This window comes from Quercus lobata, chromosome 10, assembly GCF_001633185.2.
Source record: "Quercus lobata isolate SW786 chromosome 10, ValleyOak3.0 Primary Assembly, whole genome shotgun sequence".
Taxonomy (NCBI): domain Eukaryota; kingdom Viridiplantae; phylum Streptophyta; class Magnoliopsida; order Fagales; family Fagaceae; genus Quercus; species Quercus lobata.
The window spans coordinates 43,462,420-43,481,360 of record NC_044913.1 but is presented as its reverse complement, the minus strand read 5'-3'; the positions used below and the strand labels follow the sequence as shown (position 1 = coordinate 43,481,360).

Here is an 18,941-nt window from a genome sequence, read left to right as displayed (position 1 = left end):
CTTTGGATAAAGTTTGATAGACACAGAACTTAATAATTTAATATCAACTTAACTTCTTCTCATCCATTTAAAAAAAAAAAAATTATTCTTCTTTTTTTCCCCAATTTTTTATTTCTACGGTTTTTCTTCTTTTTTTTTTTTTTTAATTCTTCTTCTTCTTCTTCTTTTTTTCCCATTTTTTGATTTCTACGATTTCTCAATCTGTTATTCTTCTTTTTTTTTCTTTTTTTTTAATAAATATTTAGATAAACACAATTAAAAAAGAAAAATATAGTTAAATAATTTATACAACTTAATTACCTATAATAAATATTCTAAAGTCACATTATCCCTTTCTTCTAATCAAATATCATCTTCTTAATGGGATTTTATATAATAAAGTTTAACTGGAACTCTACTTCTCTTACAAGTACATGGGAATATAACATTATTTAAAGTAGATCAGTTATTGGATTTTGATATCATGATACGTAAATCAATTCCTTTGCTACAAGGGAATGATATCAATTTCACACTTTCATTCTATATACACAGCATGCAGTCTGTCCCTCTCTTCAATTTTTTCCTTATTTACAAGGTAAATTTCTATCTTCCTCAATCTAAAAGCTACGATAATGTTTGTTTATAATTTAATCCGTCGTTGCTCGAATATGGTTATTGGGATTTTCTTAACTTTTGTTACGGTACATATTTGATGGTTTCTTTTTCTTGAGATTTCTAATATTTAGATTTTAACTTCACACCTCCACAAATTAAACTAACATTAGATTTTTTGTTCATATCAACTTCTTTTATGTGGAGTGGACATATATATATATATATATATATAAAATAATTCATAGAACCATACAATTTTTTTTCTCTATTCATCTCTTCTTCTATATGTATTTGTTTACTCTAATTTATTCATCTCTATTCATAACAACAATCTTCTTTTTATTTTTTTATTCATTGTGTTTCTATTTTTCTATTGACATAGTTCAATTATTGTTTAAATTCTATTATTTTTATAAAGTATTTTAGATAATGCAATTCATTTTAATTATTGACATATTTTTTTAATTTGGTGTTTTTAATTAATTGTGCAGATTATTTATTAAAATATTTAGATAATGCAATTCATCTTAATTATTTATATTATTTTTTGATTTGATGTTCTTAATTGATTATGCTAATTATTTCCTCAGTTATGACAATGTTAAAAGGGCTATGACTCGTAATTTATAGGTAAAATTTACATTTACATTGCAATCTAGATACTTTATTTTTGTAATTTTTGTAATTTATTTTTGGTTATATATGCAAGAAATTTATAAATGGTTAGCACTTCTACTACTCCTCGTGTTAGCAAGTATAATGGAAAGAATTTTAAATGCCATATATATATATATAAACAAATTAAAATTTTACAACAAAGCGGTTCTAAAAATTTAAAACTTACCATAATTTTTAAAATTTACTATTTTGTTTGTTATTAAATTATATTATATTATAAAAAATACATTTTTAAATTTATATATATTTTTTTATTAAGCCGTGTATCGCACGGGCATTATACTAGTATATATATATAATAGGTGAAGTTAAGAGAAATTCAAATTAAATCAAATTAGAATTCCAAATTAGAGTTCTAATTTTGCGCCATGTGTCTAAATTTATGTGGAGACCACACCATAATTATCCTTCCAATTATTCAATTCAAATCTAAAATTAGAGTCCAATTTTCCTCCATCTGTCTACATTTAAGTAGGAGTGTGGGACCAAGTTATACCATTCTCATAAATAAATAAAAAAACATTGTGCTCCTTTTTTTAGCTGAATAAAACGTTAGGTTTACCTCCCCTTCCAAACTCCTGTGTTTTACATTAAAATGCTATGCTCTTTTTTTTTCTTTTTTTTTTTTTGGGTTGAATAAAACGTTTTGATATTCTTTAATATCAAACCCGCAGGTCCACCTCCCTTTCTACAATAATCAAACACAAATCAGAAAACCCAAATACCTTTTACACCGGTTCAAGAACCTTAATATACAGCTCCCCTCTTTTTCATTAAATGCTATGGAATTTGAAATGGATCTCTCGGGATCAATGATGCATGCTTTTGGGTTTTTCTGTATCTTTATACAGGAAGAGGTTTTTGGTCAGAATCGTTCATTAAACCCATTCCACCACTTGTGGATGATAAGCAGCAGGCATCTTCTCTGTAAGCAATGCATAATTGTTCTCTCTCTCTCTCTCTCTCTCTCTCTCTCTCTCTCTCTCTCTGATGATATCATATATCCTAGATTATAAAATTGGGTACCTGAAAACAATTTCTCTAAGTTACTCTGCTATTACCTTCTTCTTTTTTAAAGTTAAATTGTACTGCCTAATTTCAGATAAATTTAAAATGATACTATAACTAAAATTCTCTAAGAACAAGTTTCAACAGATTTAGAATAAAATTTAGGCCAAAACATATTATTGTGCTTTAAGTTGCTAATTACTTTAGTTGTGCTCACTGTTAGTTTTGTACCCTTTTCTTTTAACTACCCTCCTTCTCATGCCACATCTTTTGATTGTTAGATTTATTTACTCAGTAGGATACACAAATTGAAGTTCCTACTTTGAATGTCAACTTAAGGCGTAAGTTCCATTTTATTGGTTATTTTGAAATCCTTTGAAATTTATATTTAACATTGCTGTTCACGCTATCTAACTCACATTCAATATTACTGCTTCTAACAGGCAGATTTACTGAACCATGGAATTTTGGCAAGCCAACACAAACATGTGAGAGTTGTGGGGCTATTCTATGCTATGAAGAGAGGAATGTCAAGTCAGGAAGATCTTCACAACCAAAGTTTTCGTTGTGCTGTTTGGAATGACTAATTTATTTACCTTTGTTAAAACATGCACCTCCAGTTCTTGAAGAATTGCTGAATTATGGTGGCCCTTCATTTGTAATAGTATGTCTAATACATTTACATTTTATTGTAGCTATCTGGTATAACAATGTCCAAAGGATACAACTTTCTTAATCAAATATGTGATGCTAAGGAGACATGGAGATTTAGAGTGAGAATGTGAAGAATGTGGAAAGCAGTGAATAAGAGAAGTGGAAATAACCTTATCAGTCTTGACATGATCTTTATCGATAAAAAGGTTATTATACTTCACAACAATGAAATGTTTGAATCTTTCAACATTCATTGTATTTGTTATATAATATGTAAACTAACTTTTGACTTTCATTTTTTTTTTACACCAAAAAAAAAAAAAAACCTTAATTCATGTAATTGTAAGAAAGAATGTGTTTCGAAAATTTATTGCCATCCTACGTGAAGGAGGAACATTTATCATTTCAAACTTTAAAGTAATCATGACAAATAAAGGTCATAGACCTGTTTCAAATGACCTGAACATTATTTCCCTGTTAACAACTTTGGTTAAGGAATGCATTGAAGAAAGTGAACTCATACCTATGCATGCTTTTGAATTTGCAACAAATGATTGTATCAACAGTCATTTGGATGATAATTCTTACCTAACAAGTAAATTATATTTTACTTCACTTCTTCTCTACTTTAATTAATCAAAATTCATCCTTCAAATATATTTTTAGCATATACAAACTCTTGCAAATATAATTGGAAAACTATTGCTGTTGGACCTATTGAACAAGTTCACTTTGACAACGGCTCTACAAATATAAGAAATCTTCAAGTTCTACTACCTCAGTAAGGTACATTTCATTTTACTGCCATTGATTACAGACAATGTATACTTTATCTTAACCTTTTAATGTCTATTGAATGCTGTAATGTACCATGAGAGACAGAGAACTAAAACTTTCATTGTGGGATGAAAGTGCTGAAACAATTACTGAAAATGACTTCAAATAAGGTGAAGGTCCATATATAATTATTGTTACTAACATTTTTTATATATGAGAAAAATGTATATGACAAATTCTTCAAAGTGTTTTATGGGTTTTTTTTTTTTTTTTCTAAGGCAAACTAAATCTTAACACCACAAGTGCAAGTAAAGTCTACGTCAATATGGACATTACAGAGGTTTCTGAGCTTATTGACAGGTTCATAAACATTTACTTTACTAATTCTCTATGATGGATTATCAATGGATTTTTTTTTTTTTTTTTAAATCGATCTCTTGCTTTGTTCAAATATAAAGTTGTTGAGGATGAATACGATAATGATAGTGCAAACTACAATGTCATTGGCATAAATTAAAGCATTAGAATGGGTGGAAGGAGTCAAGGTTTCCTTTATCTTGAACTATTTCAAATCGAAATTTTTATTATTCAATTAAAACTAACTACAATGAACGATTTTGCAAGAAAAGTTTTTTACCTGTTATGCTGATATTGTAAACATAGAAACAGAATTTGGGCAGAATTATATCCCATGTCAACTTTGCAAACGAAAAGTAAAACAACAAAATAATATGTTTTGGTGTGATACTTGCAAATCTGAATCTCAGTTCCCTATGCCTAGATGACCAAATTGTTCATTGCTTATACCATATAACTATTAAAATGACTGCATAGGAAAACCAAATGATAATTGCTTTAATCATAAATGTAAAAATAACCTTATTACATTTTCTAACTTCTCTCATTATTATATTCAATTACAAAGTAAAAATCTAAGTGAAGGATCATATTGCGATGACTTCTTTTGTTCTTTTTGATAAGATGCAAAAAAAATAATTTAGAAAACTATTTTGGAACTTTCTTCAAAAGTATCTAATTTAAATTCTTAACCACTTCCGATTTTATGCTTAAACCTAATGTTTCTATTATGCTAACAAACTTTAGATTTCACATCATATTGTACAGAATCAAGAGCCAAACAAAGTACCTCAAGAAATTCAAAACTTTCTTCGCAAATCCTATACATTCCAAATAAAAGTTGATGATTACAATGTCAAAGAGGGATGAGAAGTTTACACTATCACAAGTGTCTTTAAATCTAAGTCTAACAAACACTCAGGAGATGTTGTTGCTAACAGCATTCAGATGAAACAATTAGAAACATCGATCAACCATGGCCAAACTATTGCAAATGATCCTATCAGTACTTTAGATATTAAATTACTTACAAGCTTGAAGGATGTAATTGATGACAACATAATAGATGAGAGCATTGGAACCATGATGAACCTTATCCTTATAGTTAAGAAAAATTTGTGGTTACGTGCAAGAGATGCTTGATCGACCTTGAAATGTTTAAGTTGGTGAATAGGTTTTTTAAAGTTTGACAAACAAAAAATATATATTAATGTCCCTCTATATATTTTTGTAAAGTTGAATTTATTCAACTATGTGTTGGCTTTATTCTGTGCTAAATTTGTTTGTAATTCAGCATTTAGAAGCTCTGTATTTAGGTGGGAATAATATAAGGGTTGTGTATAAGAGAGTGTGAAGATTTGAGCAAGAGTGTGCAACAAGAAATGACTCGCGATTGGAACTCGTGACTAACTTGCAAGTGGTGACTTGCCAAAATGTAGAACATATGTGAAGCATGTAGGAAGTTGAAGGGTCAAGACAGCTGGATCACTACATGACAAAAAGTATAGTCTGGCCAGTCTGGTAATTGGCAATTGGAACTCGTGACTCATCCCAGTCGTGAAGTGAGTCGCCAGTGCACTCTGTTTTGCTGAAAACTGACTTTTCACATTCCATCTCATACCCTACTATAAATACTCTTGTACCCATGAAATGTAGAGAGCTTCCAAAGAGAATTTTGAGAGAAAAACTCTAGAGAAAAACATGATTGATTCATCTACAATCTTATATATTTGATTTTCCAAATTCCTCTACTCTCACTCTCTCCATTGTCATACCCATGAGAGGATCTTAAGCCAAATCCTACCCTCACCCAATTCATAGTGAGAAGGTTCTTGGTGTTTAGGAAGTAGTTCAATAGAGAACCAATTCATATTGGTTGATGCAATGGGCTAATTGCGAGATCCGGTAAACTAGAGAAGACACAATTAGGCTTAATCTTGTTGAAGCAAGAAACTTGGAGGGTTTAGGTGCATCAGGTATATTAGACTTGGACAGGGGCGGAGCCACGTAGTGGCTTGGGGGGGCGTGGCCCTTGCAAAAAAAAAAAAATTCCATTAGATTATGAAGAAAAAAATAAATGGGCCCCCCTAACATTGGACAGCCGGCCCCCCTACCCATTTCTCAACTATTCTCCCAGCCTAGCCCATCCCCAGCTTTAGTTTTAGGTACTCCAAATAAAACAAAAAGCTACTGGCCCACTTCATTTAAATACTCTTAAGTCCAAATAACAACAAAATTACACTTTCTCTCCATCTCAAAAAACCCACCCTGACCCACGGAATCCCTCATCCCTTTTTACTTCTTATTCTTTTGTTTTGGCTTCTTTGATACACTTTCAGCACTGGTACCACTGCCTACCAGCCCTCAAAACTCCAGTCCTCTGTCCTCACAGTCCAAAAAAAGAAAAAAAAAATTCTGACCAATTTTTTCTTTCTTCATCAGCTGATTCAGCTTTAGTTTTGGAACTTGGTTGTTTCGTCTTCTTTGATACACTTTCAGCACTGGTACCGTTGCCTACCAGCCCCCAAAACTCCAGTCCCCTGTCCTCACAGTCGGAAAAAAAAATAATAAAAAAAAAAATTCTGACCAATTTTTTCTTTCTTCATCAGCTGATTCAGCTTTAGTTTTGGAACTTGGTGACTGCCTGGTGAGTTTTCTTCTCTTTCTTAAGAATTAGACATTCATCTCTTTTTAGTGTCTTTTTTTGATTTTCTGAACTATCTACACCTAAATATTCACATGCTCTTTATATTTTCATAGATTTTTAGAGAAATACGTGATTGAAGACATGGGAAGATTGTTTGTGATGAGTTTTGAAGGGAAGATCTTTTGGTGGCAGAGGCAGTAGGAAGTAGGCATTGTCACACGGGTGACCAATCTTTGCACTTTGTGAAAACAAAGTTTTTAAAGTAAAATTGTTTTGATTTATTACCTATTTTTGATTAGTTAGATATCATGTTGCTGTGGATGTGGTTGTGGGTGTTGTTAAATTGTTTGGTTTATGTTATGTACCAATACTTGTATATTTAATTTTTGTTTTTGTTTGAGGGGTTATTATTAATTAAAGTCGTATTAAAAATGGGTTGACTGTTTAAATTATAGTGGAAATTTTGTTTTTTTTTTAGTATGAATAACATTCATATAACTAAGTAAAAATTTCTAATTAAAATTTTATTTTTTAAAGTTCTTTTCAGGATAATTTTTGAGTCATATTCTTAAAACTAAAAGAATTATGAGCAAACGAAAAACAATTGATGCATTCTTTAAGAAAAAAGATGTTAACAATTCAGAAATTATGACACCTGTGGTTGTAGAAACAAATGTTGATACTTTAATGTCTGATGAACACCCCTCCAAATGTTCAAGAATTCAATCTGAAGAGATAGATCGTGATCCAGGATCACGTAAACAAATATGTGAATTCCCTATCAACAAATAAGATGAAATCCGATGAGCTTATCTCAAAGAAGGTCCATATCAACCTAAAAATATAGACTATCCATACAATGATGATACTTATCGTCATCGATTTCAACCTTCATGATTTGAATCACATAAAGATTGGTTGGAATACTCACCTTCAATGGATGCGATATATTGTCTACCTTACTACCTTTTTAGTAAGAAACCAATAGGTCGTCCCGGATCAGATGCATTCATTTCAACAGGTTTTAATAATTGGAAAAAGGTGAAAGATGGAATGAATTGTCCTTTAATTCGTCATGTAGGGAAAGATCCAAACTCCCCACATAAAATTGCTGTGAAACGTTGCAAGCATATTGACAAGCTAATTAAGAAACAAACATCAAAAGAATTAGAAAATAATCGGTTGTGGCTCAAAACCTCAATAGAGTGTGCTCGATGGCTAGCATTCCAAGCTTGTGTTTTTAAAGGTCATGATGAAAGCCTTGATTCAAAAAATAGAGGTAATTTTATTGAATTGATAAAATTCACATCAACTTTCAATGATAAAGTAACTAGTGTTGTCTTGGAAAATGCTCTAGGAAATGCCAAATATATATCACCCACAAGGAGATTTTGCATATTCTTACTAGTAATGTACGAAATGCTATTCGTGAAGAAATTGGGTATGCAAAATTTTGCATTCTTGTTGATGAAGCCCGGGATGAGTCGAAGAGAGAGCAAATGACCATTATTTTGAGGTTTGTTGATAAAAATGGTTTCATTAAAGAGCGTTTCTTTCATGTTGTGCATGTTAGAGATACTACTGCATTAACCTTAAAGAATGAGATATGTGCTGTCATTTCTTGTTACAACTTTCACATTGAGAATATTCGAGATCAAGGGTATGATGGAGCTAGTAATATGCGTGGTGAATGGAATGGATTACAAGTTCTATTTCTTAAAGAATGTCCATATGCTTATTATGTACATTGCATGACTCATAGGTTGCAATTGGCTTTAGTTACAGCATCTAGAGAAGTGAAAGTTGTTCATCAATTATTTGATCATTTGACTAATATTATCAATATTGTTGTTGGTTCTAGTAAGTATAATGATGAATTGCAATATGCTCAAGGGGAACAAATTGAGAACATGATTGCTTCTAATGAAATTGAGATTGGAAGAGGAGCAAACCAAATTGGTACTTTGCAACGGGCTGGAGATACACGTTGGGGATCTCATTTTCAATATATTTGTAGTTTGATAAAAATGTTTGATGCAAGTTGCGAAGTTATCAATACTATCTCTGAGGAAGGGGTTAATTATAAACAACGTGGTGATGTCGAGGGAACTTATCAGGTATTAACATCATTTGAATATGTTTTAATTTTGCATATGATGAAAGAGATTATGGGAATTACTAATATTCTTTGCCAAGCTTTGCAACAACATTCTCAGGATCTTTTAAATGCCATGCATTTAGTTTCAACTACAAAATCACTTATTCAAAAGTTGAGAGATGATGGATGGGAGCCTTTACTTGATATTATTACATCATTTTGTGGACAACATGAAATTGATATTCCTAATTTAAATGCTCGTTACACTAAAGCTCGAGGTAGATATCGTCATCAAGATGAAGCTTTGACAACAATAGAACATCATTTAAGAATTGGCATATTTACAGTTGCAATAGATTTTCAATTGCAAGAATTGAATAGTAGATTTTGTGAGCTAACAACAAATCTTCTCACTCTTAGTTCAGCATTAAATCCTAAGAATGCTTTTAGATCATTCAAAATTGGTGATATTTGCAATTTGGCTAAAAATTATTATCCTCAAGATTTCACTGAGCAGGAAATTTGTCTTTTGAAGCATCAATTGCAACATTATGAGCTTGATGTGACAAAGCATCCAGATTTTCAGAATATGGGTACAATATCTAAGCTATGTAGGGGATTAGAAATTTCAGGGAAATCTAAATTCTATCATTTAATTGATAAACTAATTCGTCTTGTGTTGACTCTTCCAGTTTCTACAGCAACAACAGAACAAGCTTTTTCAGCTATGAAACTATTAAAAACAAGACTTCGTAATAGAATGAAGGATGAACTTTTGGCAGATAACATGAAATTGTTGGGAATTTCACCATGGAAATGATTATGGATAAATTCCATTCCATGAAAAATCGTCGTCAGACATGATTTTGATGTGAAATGTTTTTTTGTGTGGATATTTTTGTATATGTCTATAGTGAACTAGACAGTTTTTGTATGTTCATTAATGTTTAAGATATATCAAAATTGAAATTTCATATTCAATAGACTTATGATTTATGTTTTTTATATCAATACTTCGAATCGACCCCCCCATGTACAAATTCCTGGTAACGCAACTGGACTTGGAGAGTCTATTGCTATTTATGTATCTCAACTGATTTTCTAGTGGATCATTTACCGCTTGGAAGGCGGCGAAGAGGTTTTTCGCCGAGTTCTTCGGTTTCCTCTTCAATAACACGTGCCGGTATTATCTTGTGTTTGCTTCTCTCTATCCCTTACTCTTTGCTTTTAATTACTACTGAGTTGTGATTAAAATATGGATTGAGTAGTTTGCATATTTGGGTATTGCTTATATTTCATATTCCACACATACATTGTTTGAATATAAGATTGTATTGGCCTTTTTGAATTTGGGGGTCTAAACATTCACAAGTATTTTACAAACTAAGTGAGTTTTCATATTTTAAATAATAAAATGCAATATTTTTTTTTTTGTAGCATCACTTAAATAATAAAATGTAATATTCTCTTTTTTTATTTATTGTTTTATCTAATGCTATCCTCCATATGATAAACCAAAAAAAAAAAAAAACCAATAGCATCACTTAAATAATAAAATGCAATTTCTTTTCATTGTTTTATCTAATTCTATCATCCGTGTGATAAACCCAAAAAAACAAAAACAAAAACAAAAACAAAAGCAAAAATTGACCAATAGCATCACTACAATTAACCATTCCGCACGGGTTGCATACTAGTATTGCATAATAGGTAAAACTTAGAGAAAATCCAATTAGATTTTAATTGGATTCTCAATTTTGCACCACATGTCTCATTTAATTTTTAATTTTTTGCCAAGTGAATTATTGAGTGTAAAAATCAAAGAGTCCAAATCCAATTAGATTCTAAATTGGATTTCAATTAGAGTCTAATTTTTCACCATGTGTCCATCTAAGTTTTATTTTTATGATAAGTGAATTATTGGGTATAAAAACTAAAGAGTTTAAAACCAATTAAATTCTAAATCATATATATATATATATATAATGAGAAACCATTACATATTTTAAAAATATATGGTTTAAAAAAAGTGTAAGCTAATACTATGTATAATTTGGACATCTTCTAAAAAAAAGTATAATTTGAACCATATAATTATAATTGTTTTTAATTGTACCCATACATATGCATAGGGCTACACCTAGTTGTTATAACTATCGAATTATAAAAAATAAAAAGCTTCTATTTGGTACAAATATATAATTTATAAGCAAACATATTTTTAAGTTGATTAATGAACAATTTTTTAAAATGTCATTTTTTTCCAAGTATATAGATACTTTTATTCAACTTAAAATTTTCAAGAAAAATATGTTATTGAAAATTAGCTAATCCAAATTTATGATTGGATAAAATCTAGCTTAATTTTATCATTAGTAAGCCTCATTTTTTAGATAAAAATATAATTTTGTTCAGAACTTGCTTTTTAAACAAAATATACCCTTGGGAATTTCACTTTGGTTGGGTGTTTCACTCAATACATAATAAATTGTGGGGAGTGGAAGAATCCCCATCCAGGCCTATAGCCTAAGTCCTAGTTAGTTCCTATGGAATGAATTGGGCCAGGCATATATACTTGTAAGAAGGCCCAATGGGGTATATAGGGTATGGAAGAAAGGCAATAGGGGCATCCCAAGCGCCAAGAAGGTGGAGGGTAACTTTAGTAGATCATTCCCGTGAAGTAGGCAATAAGCAAAAGAGAGCCGAGCCTTACTCGAGGCGAGGTGCATAGATAATCCATATCTGACTTCCAAAAGGTACTTAGAACCTCCAGGAGACTTCCAGAACACGCAAGAAGGTTGAAGATCTTCACCCCCGCATTAATGAGGGGATTTTCACTTAAGCTTTGTCGCATTGAATGCATATGAGACAACTTGATAGTACAAACACCCTCAAAAGTCAAAATTTCAAGATAAGGAAAGGAAGGAAACCGATAAAGGAGAGGAAAATATCCCTGAAAATTCAGTTGGCGACAGGACAACTATAGAGATAATAACAAAGAATGTACCTATATAAGGGGGAAGACAAGCAAATAGGAGGGGATTGGAAAAATAGTGAAAAAAGTGAGAGAAGGAAGAAAAACTATTTGTCTGAGAGAGAGAGAGAGAGTGTGTATAGCACCACGGGAAAGAGAAATTTTCCTAATATAATACTTTAGCTTCATCTGAAATAAATGGTGTTGATGAAATCAATTGTTTGAATTTTCCATTGTGAAGTGTTTATTCCCTATTACTCATTTATAAATAGATTGTGTCGGTCAATTAAACTTTACCCCATGGACCCACGCTGGATCTCACCTCGAGCCAGTTTTTGTCCCCCACAATAATAATAATAATAATAATAATAATAATAATAATAATAGAAAAATTAAAAATTAAACTTTCACCCCTTTACAATATTTTTCAAATTAATTTGCTCAATTGAAGCCCTAATTTAAAATAAATAAAAAATTTATTTAAACCCTTACAATCTAAATTAAGTGTTAAACTAGATGAAAAGTGTGAGTACACATTGATATAATTCCTTCAAATTAGGGTATCAATTGATCAAATGAGTAAAGTTTATGATTAAAAAAATGTTAATTTTCCCTAATTTAATTATATTTATTATTTTATTATAAAAAAGTTGACTTTGGAGTCCGGAGTACTTGAAGTTGAGGACAACTGGGTGGGCTAAGCCGGTGGATAACCCGGAAATTCAATTTAAATTCCATTTATACCCCCATATATTTGGTTTTTTTTCTTTTATTACCAGCAGTTTATTACTTCTCCTGTAGGGGTAATATAATAATATTCGTCTTTCTATTCCTCACAAACAAAGAAAACATACCGATCTCTCCTGAAACTGGAAGGGTCTCTCTCTCTCTCAGATTTTTTTTGGTTTCTTCATAATTCCAGGTATTACAAATTCATTTTTGCCTGTATTTATTCATGTATCTATGTATGTATACATGTGGGATCTTCGTTATCAAAAAGTGGTGCGTGCTGCATTGAATTATGGAACAATATATATATATAGATTTGAATTCCTTGAAATTGTGTTTTCATGTTTATCTTTTTTAAGTGATTGATGCAATTTTGAATGTTTTGATGCCATAACTTTGATGGGTATGTATGAATATATGTGAACTTTGATTCCCATTGTTTTTTTTTTTTAGCAATATGAATGTGTTGGAGTTTTATCAATACTTTAATGTAAATCCCATTACTGATTTTTTGTTGTTTTAGCTTATTCATGATTTTACTCTTCGTATCAATGTTATTTTTCAACTGGGTTTTAGCTTATTTTTCTCTGTGTATCAATGTTATGTAATTGGGTTTTTGATTAGGCGCACACTATTGCTGGTTGGTTGTGTTTTTTGGAAAGAAATTGGTGGTTATATCAGTTGAGCTTCAATGGGGTCGTCTTCGAATCAGCCGGAGTTTGATTACTTGTTCAAGTTGTTGATGATTGGGGACTCGGGGGTTGGGAAGAGTAGTCTCCTTTTGAGTTTTACGTCTGATGACTTTGAAGAACTATCACCCACAATTGGTGAGTGTTTCTACTCATATGCACTAGCCAAGGTTTCAATTTTGATACTTTCAACATGTATGCTCATTTATTGGAATGGAATAAGAATATATGTCATTTTGATGCGTAAATGGAACTAATGTAATCTTTTGCTTGATTGTATTGGTGTGAAGAACCATGAAATGTTAAACAACTAATGCAAATAGTTTGTATAGGCTCGGTTGGATGATAGTTTTGGTTTACTAAGTTTTGATTAAAATTTTTAATTAGTTCCTTCTGCTACATGTATAATTGACCAAAGACAACACAGAGAACTTCTTCTTTCTAATGCATAAATAAAATTTTCTCTGCGCAAATTAAGTTGAGCTGGAATAATGTGCCCCAATGTCATCAATTTTAGCAGTTTTTATAATAATTTCGTTTTTGATCAATAAAAATGGACTGTGTTTGACAGAGTATCCAGTTTTCTATTGATTGGAATTGAATACATCATGGTTAATGGTCCAGAATTTAATCATCAAACCACATTTTATTTTATTTTTTTCTCAATTCTCAGCTAATAATTTCTGCTTATGTGAGAACATTACTATTACATCATGTTATCTTATGACTATCAAAATCATTATTGTAAAAAATCCAGTTAGTTTGATGATTGCTTCTACTTTATGTCTTCATTTATGAGTGTTCTATGCTTTCTTATGCAGGTGTTGATTTCAAGGTGAAATATGTTGATGCTGGTGGAAAGAAACTGAAGCTTGCAATCTGGGATACAGGTAAGTCCAAAAGTGTGATGTGCATTGCTATTTGTCTATCTATTTATTTATTTTGCTAAGACCAACGATTTAGTTTATGTTACACAAGCACACACATGTTTGTGCGTATTCATATGTGCGTATGGTTGAGCAGTTGTGTTTACAATTTAGCCAAGTACCCCAACCTGAGTTCAGTTTCTGCCAACCCTGGTTGATCCTGTTGTACAGCAATGAATTAAAATGCATTTGCCACATGGCTAACTTTGTACTCTGCGAAGACATAAATATAATGAAAATGAATTGCCAGTTATCAGTTTGTGTATCACGTTGACATTGACATGGGGGGCTGATCAGATGCTGTACTTTGAGAATCCTTCACATTTTTATCTCCAAATATTATGTGATTTGAATTATCATCTGCATGAACAAGTGAGTCTAACTTAAAGTAGTTGCAGGTAATTATTAGATCGACTTATTAAAAAAAGGATCATCCTCTTGCATCATTTTGCTTGTCCTTCTAACCAGATTATTAGTTTCTGGCCTTAAGGTCAGATATATATAATTGTATTATGCACATCACTATCATCAGAACTCAACTACTAGTCTCATTACTAATAGGACCACTTTGCTGGTCTGCTAGGTAGGATAAGATATTCTTATATTATGTTTTTTTCCTTTATACTAGACCTTTTGGAAAGAATTTGGCTCATCACTTTGTTTATTTGCACAGCTGGTCAGGAAAGATTCAGGACATTGACAAGTTCATATTACAGAGGCGCACAAGGGATCATTATGGGTAACTATTACTTTCACCCTAGCTTCTATGTTCTATTTCACTTCCAACTTTCTTGTTAGCTTCATACAGAAAAGTTTCCTGGTAATGGCTCATCAAAAATTAGTGAACAGGATGTTGCATTTAAAACTTAAAAGTTAGACTGCAGTGGCTTCTGTGTATTTGAAAAAAGACTAAAACCGCTATTACTTGTTTACAGTAATCTAAGATTTAAATACTACAAATTCCCTTAAACTGTGATGTGTCCATGTTGTTTTGGTGCCTTGGATAGTGAGGAAGTCAACTTCTAGGGACCAACAGTTTGAAGCAACACTTGCATATAAAATTGTAATATGATGTCTAGGCTCCTGAGGGTGTTGCACTGCCCTGTTGGATAAAATAATAAAACCAGAAATCCCAAAAAGGTTGAAAAGTAGCTGCCTTAGCAAAGGTCTCAAGACAATCTACCATGTATCAAGGGAGTTTGGGTAGTAGTTGCTATACCACATGGAAAGAAATTCATGTGGAATTACTCTAGGAAGGTAAAATGTGTGGATGAGGAATGTTAGCAGAGGCAGGAAAGAGATTCCAGAAGATTTAGATCTTAAATCTTGAGTTACATGGGAGTTGTGATTGGTTCCTTATATCTCACTTTGTGCCAATTGGCTCCACCTTTTCTTATGTTGATTGATGAAGTTGATTTGTCATGGATATTGGATGCTTGATGCTGTTGTGATTATTTAATAGAATAGTGGCTTAATTAGCTTTTGCTGAAAATTTTTTGCTGCAAGTGTGCTAAAGTATACTTGTACTTTGAAAAAAGTGATAAAAGTAGGGAAAAGTGGGGTTTTAAAAAGCTGTACATAAAAAATAAAAGCTGAAGCTGATGCCAAACGCACTAGTAAACCATGATATTGTGATTATTTTATAGGATAGTGGTTGTCTGAAGAGTGGATGGGTGGACTTTTGAGGGTTCTGAATTTGCCACTCTCTAAATTGAAGCATTTCCCTATGTAGAATTTGTTTTCTATTGCCTCCTTGAGTCCAATGGTTACCTTCCCTTGTTCTATTCAATTGATGGATTCCATGGAGTTGGGTTGTATAGCTTTTATTTTTATTTTTTATTTTTTATTTTTTAAAGTAGTTTTTTACTACAAAATTATATTGAGTTCTTACACAAATTTGACCATGGATTGATTTTTCTTTTGATGGAGTGATTAAGATGGATTCTGAAGGGTTGTGCTTGAATCTAAATATGCTTGCTGCAAAATTAGGGGATTACAGTTTTTTCTACTGGGGTCACATTATAGGTGAATTTCATGCAATTTGTGTAAAATTTATGCTGAAACCAAGATTTTCAGATCTATTTGCTAAATTTTACTTCGAGTTCTAAGTTATATACAAGAACTTGTTTTGCTGATTGTTCCAGGAATTGTTGATATAAATAATTCTGTACCCTCATTTCAACAGATAGCCATATTTGGGAATAGAGTAGGAAGAATATGAAGTTCTAAAGAATAATTGAATTGATTCTCTAGTTATAGTTGGGTTTGTTACATGGAAATTGAAACACTTAGCTTCATGAATGGAAGTGTATTTCCTTAGTCGAGATCATATTGTAGATAGCACAATTTATCCTTTATATATTGTTCATTGGCAACAATGAGCATATTGTAGATAGCTGAACCATAATGTTCTGTTGGTATACTCCCAGTGTACTTGCAGATATTTTGATTAATAAAGTTTTTATTACCTTACAAAAAACAATTAGCATTCTGCTGTAAACTTAAGATTTCATGTTTTTAATTTCGGTCTTTCCTATCAGTATATAGTTAATCAGTCCATGCTCATTTTTTGAACCAGCCTTTTTAAAAAAAATAAAAATTTATATTTGTGATTGCCTCCACTATAACAAAATTTCAAATACACAATAAGGGGACACATGGTGCCCTGCTCAGCTATCATATTGATGTCTCATGATTAAGTGGTGGAAATAGTTTTCTCTTGAAAAGGAAAACAATGATTAAGTGATGGCAATACTTTGTTATGGGACAATTTTTTATCGTATAAACCTATCAAAATTCTTATTTCTAATTGTTGATCTGGTTTTGTGAGCGCAACAGTTTATGATGTAACAAGGCGAGAAACATTTACAAACCTCTCTGAGGTGTGGGCCAAGGAAGTAGACCTCTACTCAACAAACCAAGACTGCATCAAGATGCTTGTTGGAAACAAAGTTGATAAGGTATTTTTAAAGGAGATTTACAGATTCAAGTGTTCTTTATCTTATTTTTACATTTCAAATATTCTCTCTCTCTCTCTCAACTTTAGTGTGTGGACTGTGGATGGATATCCCAAACAAGATATGGCAGGAAAAGTAGCCAATGGTCTTCGTATGAAACGGTGGCAGGGAAAAACTACTCCCATACCTGAGCCAAGAAAATATATAACTAAAACGAAAAGAACACTGAATTTGATGCACATTTGGGGGTTTCATTCATATGTGGCTCATTTTTTATTTTCCAGGAAAGCGATAGGGTTGTAACAAAGAAAGAGGGAATAAACTTTGCTAGGGAATATGGATGTCTATTTATTGAATGCAGTGCTAAAACTCGAGTTAATGTACAGCAGTGTTTTGAAGAGCTTGTTTTAAAGGTATGGTTGTCGATAAACTCCTTTTAACTTGGTACTTGTAAAAAAAAAAAAAGTTGTCAAGCTAGTTTATTGTTTAACTTTAGTATATGATTGTGTATATTTACGAATTATCTGGTCAACAAACAAATTACAGCATGAGTAATGATTGCAATCATATGCAGATATTGGATACACCTAGCCTCATAGCTGAGGGTTCTAAAGGGGTGAAAAAGAACATCTTTAAAGAGAAGGCACCACAGCTTGATGCATCAACAAGCAGTTGCTGCTGATGCTGATTCAATGTGTCTCATCCAATTCCTGGATGTCTAACCAGTACCTTGGTTCCATTCCAAATCATTGAAGATTTTTTATAAAAAAAATTATTATAATTATGTTTGATATTAGTCACAAACACGGGTGGAGCCTTGTGCAATGGATATAATCTTTTATTGAAGTATATTATGATGTTTAGGCCTGGGAAGAAACGCTGATATGATACAACAATTTGATTCTATATGATTTGTACAAAAATGTCGTAATTTCAGTTGATGATACTTGTTCCATGATTCAAGCTGTATGACTTTTTTATTTTTTTTATTCATGTAGAATGTTGGGTGCCTCATTTGTACAAAATGTTGGCCAACTTATTGGCAAATGCTAACAATATATGTCGAGTGAAAACGAAGTTACCATTGCAATTGGCGAGAGTGCCATAGCCATATTGGACTATTGCAGTCCCTTATTTAACCATCCACATTTTCTGATGTTTGAGAGGGCCAAAAATGCAGCTTAATGTATAACAAGCTCATTATGTAGTAGAAAACAGTTTCCAAAGCATAAAATGTTTCAAGAACGTTGCATACTTGACGTGCTATCACAAATAAAGCTCATGTTACAAAAAAATTAGCTACTATTATCTCTGTGCTCCCCCCTCTCTCCATAGACCTATGATTGACGGCCATTGATCAACAGTTAAGTCGTTGACCCTTTTTCAAAGGACTATTTAGCTCAAACCAATCACATATCACATGATTTTTTTGCATAAATTCCAAAATTTGAAGCTTGTCTTTCCATCCAAACCATAGAAATTTATTCTCATTTAGGGTATGTGTTCACTTTTGTGAATGATGGTTTTGTTGGGAAAATTATTTGGAACTACAAGAAATATAAATATTTTTTGCAGAAGCCAAACAAAAAATATTTTTTTAACTCATTTTTAGGAGAATCAACATAAGAAAATAGTTTATTTTTCAAAATATGAATTATTTGCAAATATATTTTTTGTTGAAAAAAATGAAGCATTAAAAGACTCGGACATAAGAAAATAGTTTATTTTTCAAAATATGAATTATTTGCAAATATATTTTTTGTTGAAAAAAATGAAGCATTAAAAGACTCGGTTATGATGCAAATATGCAATGCCAAACCCCACTAGTGAATAATGGTATCCCATATGCA

General features: G+C 31.6%; 2 protein-coding genes and 1 long non-coding RNA gene across 3 annotated transcripts; all 3 read left to right on the top strand.

Moving 5' to 3' along the window:
* The first annotated feature begins 1,883 nt into the window (after window positions 1-1,883).
* LOC115962533 lies at window positions 1,884-3,098 on the top strand. The gene is made up of 3 exons (XR_004085466.1): window positions 1,884-2,202; window positions 2,565-2,624; window positions 2,727-3,098. It is a non-coding gene; the product is annotated as an uncharacterized LOC115962533 (long non-coding RNA).
* A 941-nt stretch (window positions 3,099-4,039) lies between these two features.
* On the top strand, window positions 4,040-9,636 carry LOC115964795 (zinc finger MYM-type protein 1-like). The gene is made up of 2 exons (XM_031084044.1): window positions 4,040-4,074; window positions 8,076-9,636. Exons 1-2 carry the CDS (start codon window positions 4,040-4,042, stop codon window positions 9,634-9,636), a joined length of 1,596 nt encoding a protein of 531 aa, XP_030939904.1.
* A 2,969-nt stretch (window positions 9,637-12,605) lies between these two features.
* Window positions 12,606-18,105, top strand: LOC115965577 (ras-related protein RABC1-like). Its single transcript, XM_031084836.1, has 7 exons — window positions 12,606-12,712; window positions 13,144-13,346; window positions 14,030-14,098; window positions 14,808-14,873; window positions 16,973-17,094; window positions 17,376-17,504; window positions 17,666-18,105. Exons 2-7 carry the CDS (start codon window positions 13,211-13,213, stop codon window positions 17,771-17,773), a joined length of 630 nt encoding a protein of 209 aa, XP_030940696.1. The 5' UTR covers window positions 12,606-12,712; window positions 13,144-13,210; the 3' UTR covers window positions 17,774-18,105.
* Window positions 18,106-18,941: the final 836 nt, after the last annotated feature.

What these genes read in the sequence shown, in the direction of transcription:
- LOC115964795 (XM_031084044.1), top strand. Translation starts at nt 4,040, where the DNA reads ATGGACATTACAGAGGTTTCTGAGCTTATTGACAG. An exon ending in GTTTCTGAGCTTATTGACAG is followed by an intron (nt 4,075 to 8,075) that starts GTTCATAAACAT and finishes AAAATGCTCTAG; the next exon opens with GAAATGCCAAATATATATCA.
- LOC115965577 (XM_031084836.1), top strand. Translation starts at nt 13,211, where the DNA reads ATGGGGTCGTCTTCGAATCAGCCGGAGTTTGATTACTTGTTCAAGTTG. An exon ending in GCTTGCAATCTGGGATACAG is followed by an intron (nt 14,099 to 14,807) that starts GTAAGTCCAAAA and finishes TTATTTGCACAG; the next exon opens with CTGGTCAGGAAAGATTCAGG. An exon ending in TTGAAGAGCTTGTTTTAAAG is followed by an intron (nt 17,505 to 17,665) that starts GTATGGTTGTCG and finishes AATCATATGCAG; the next exon opens with ATATTGGATACACCTAGCCT.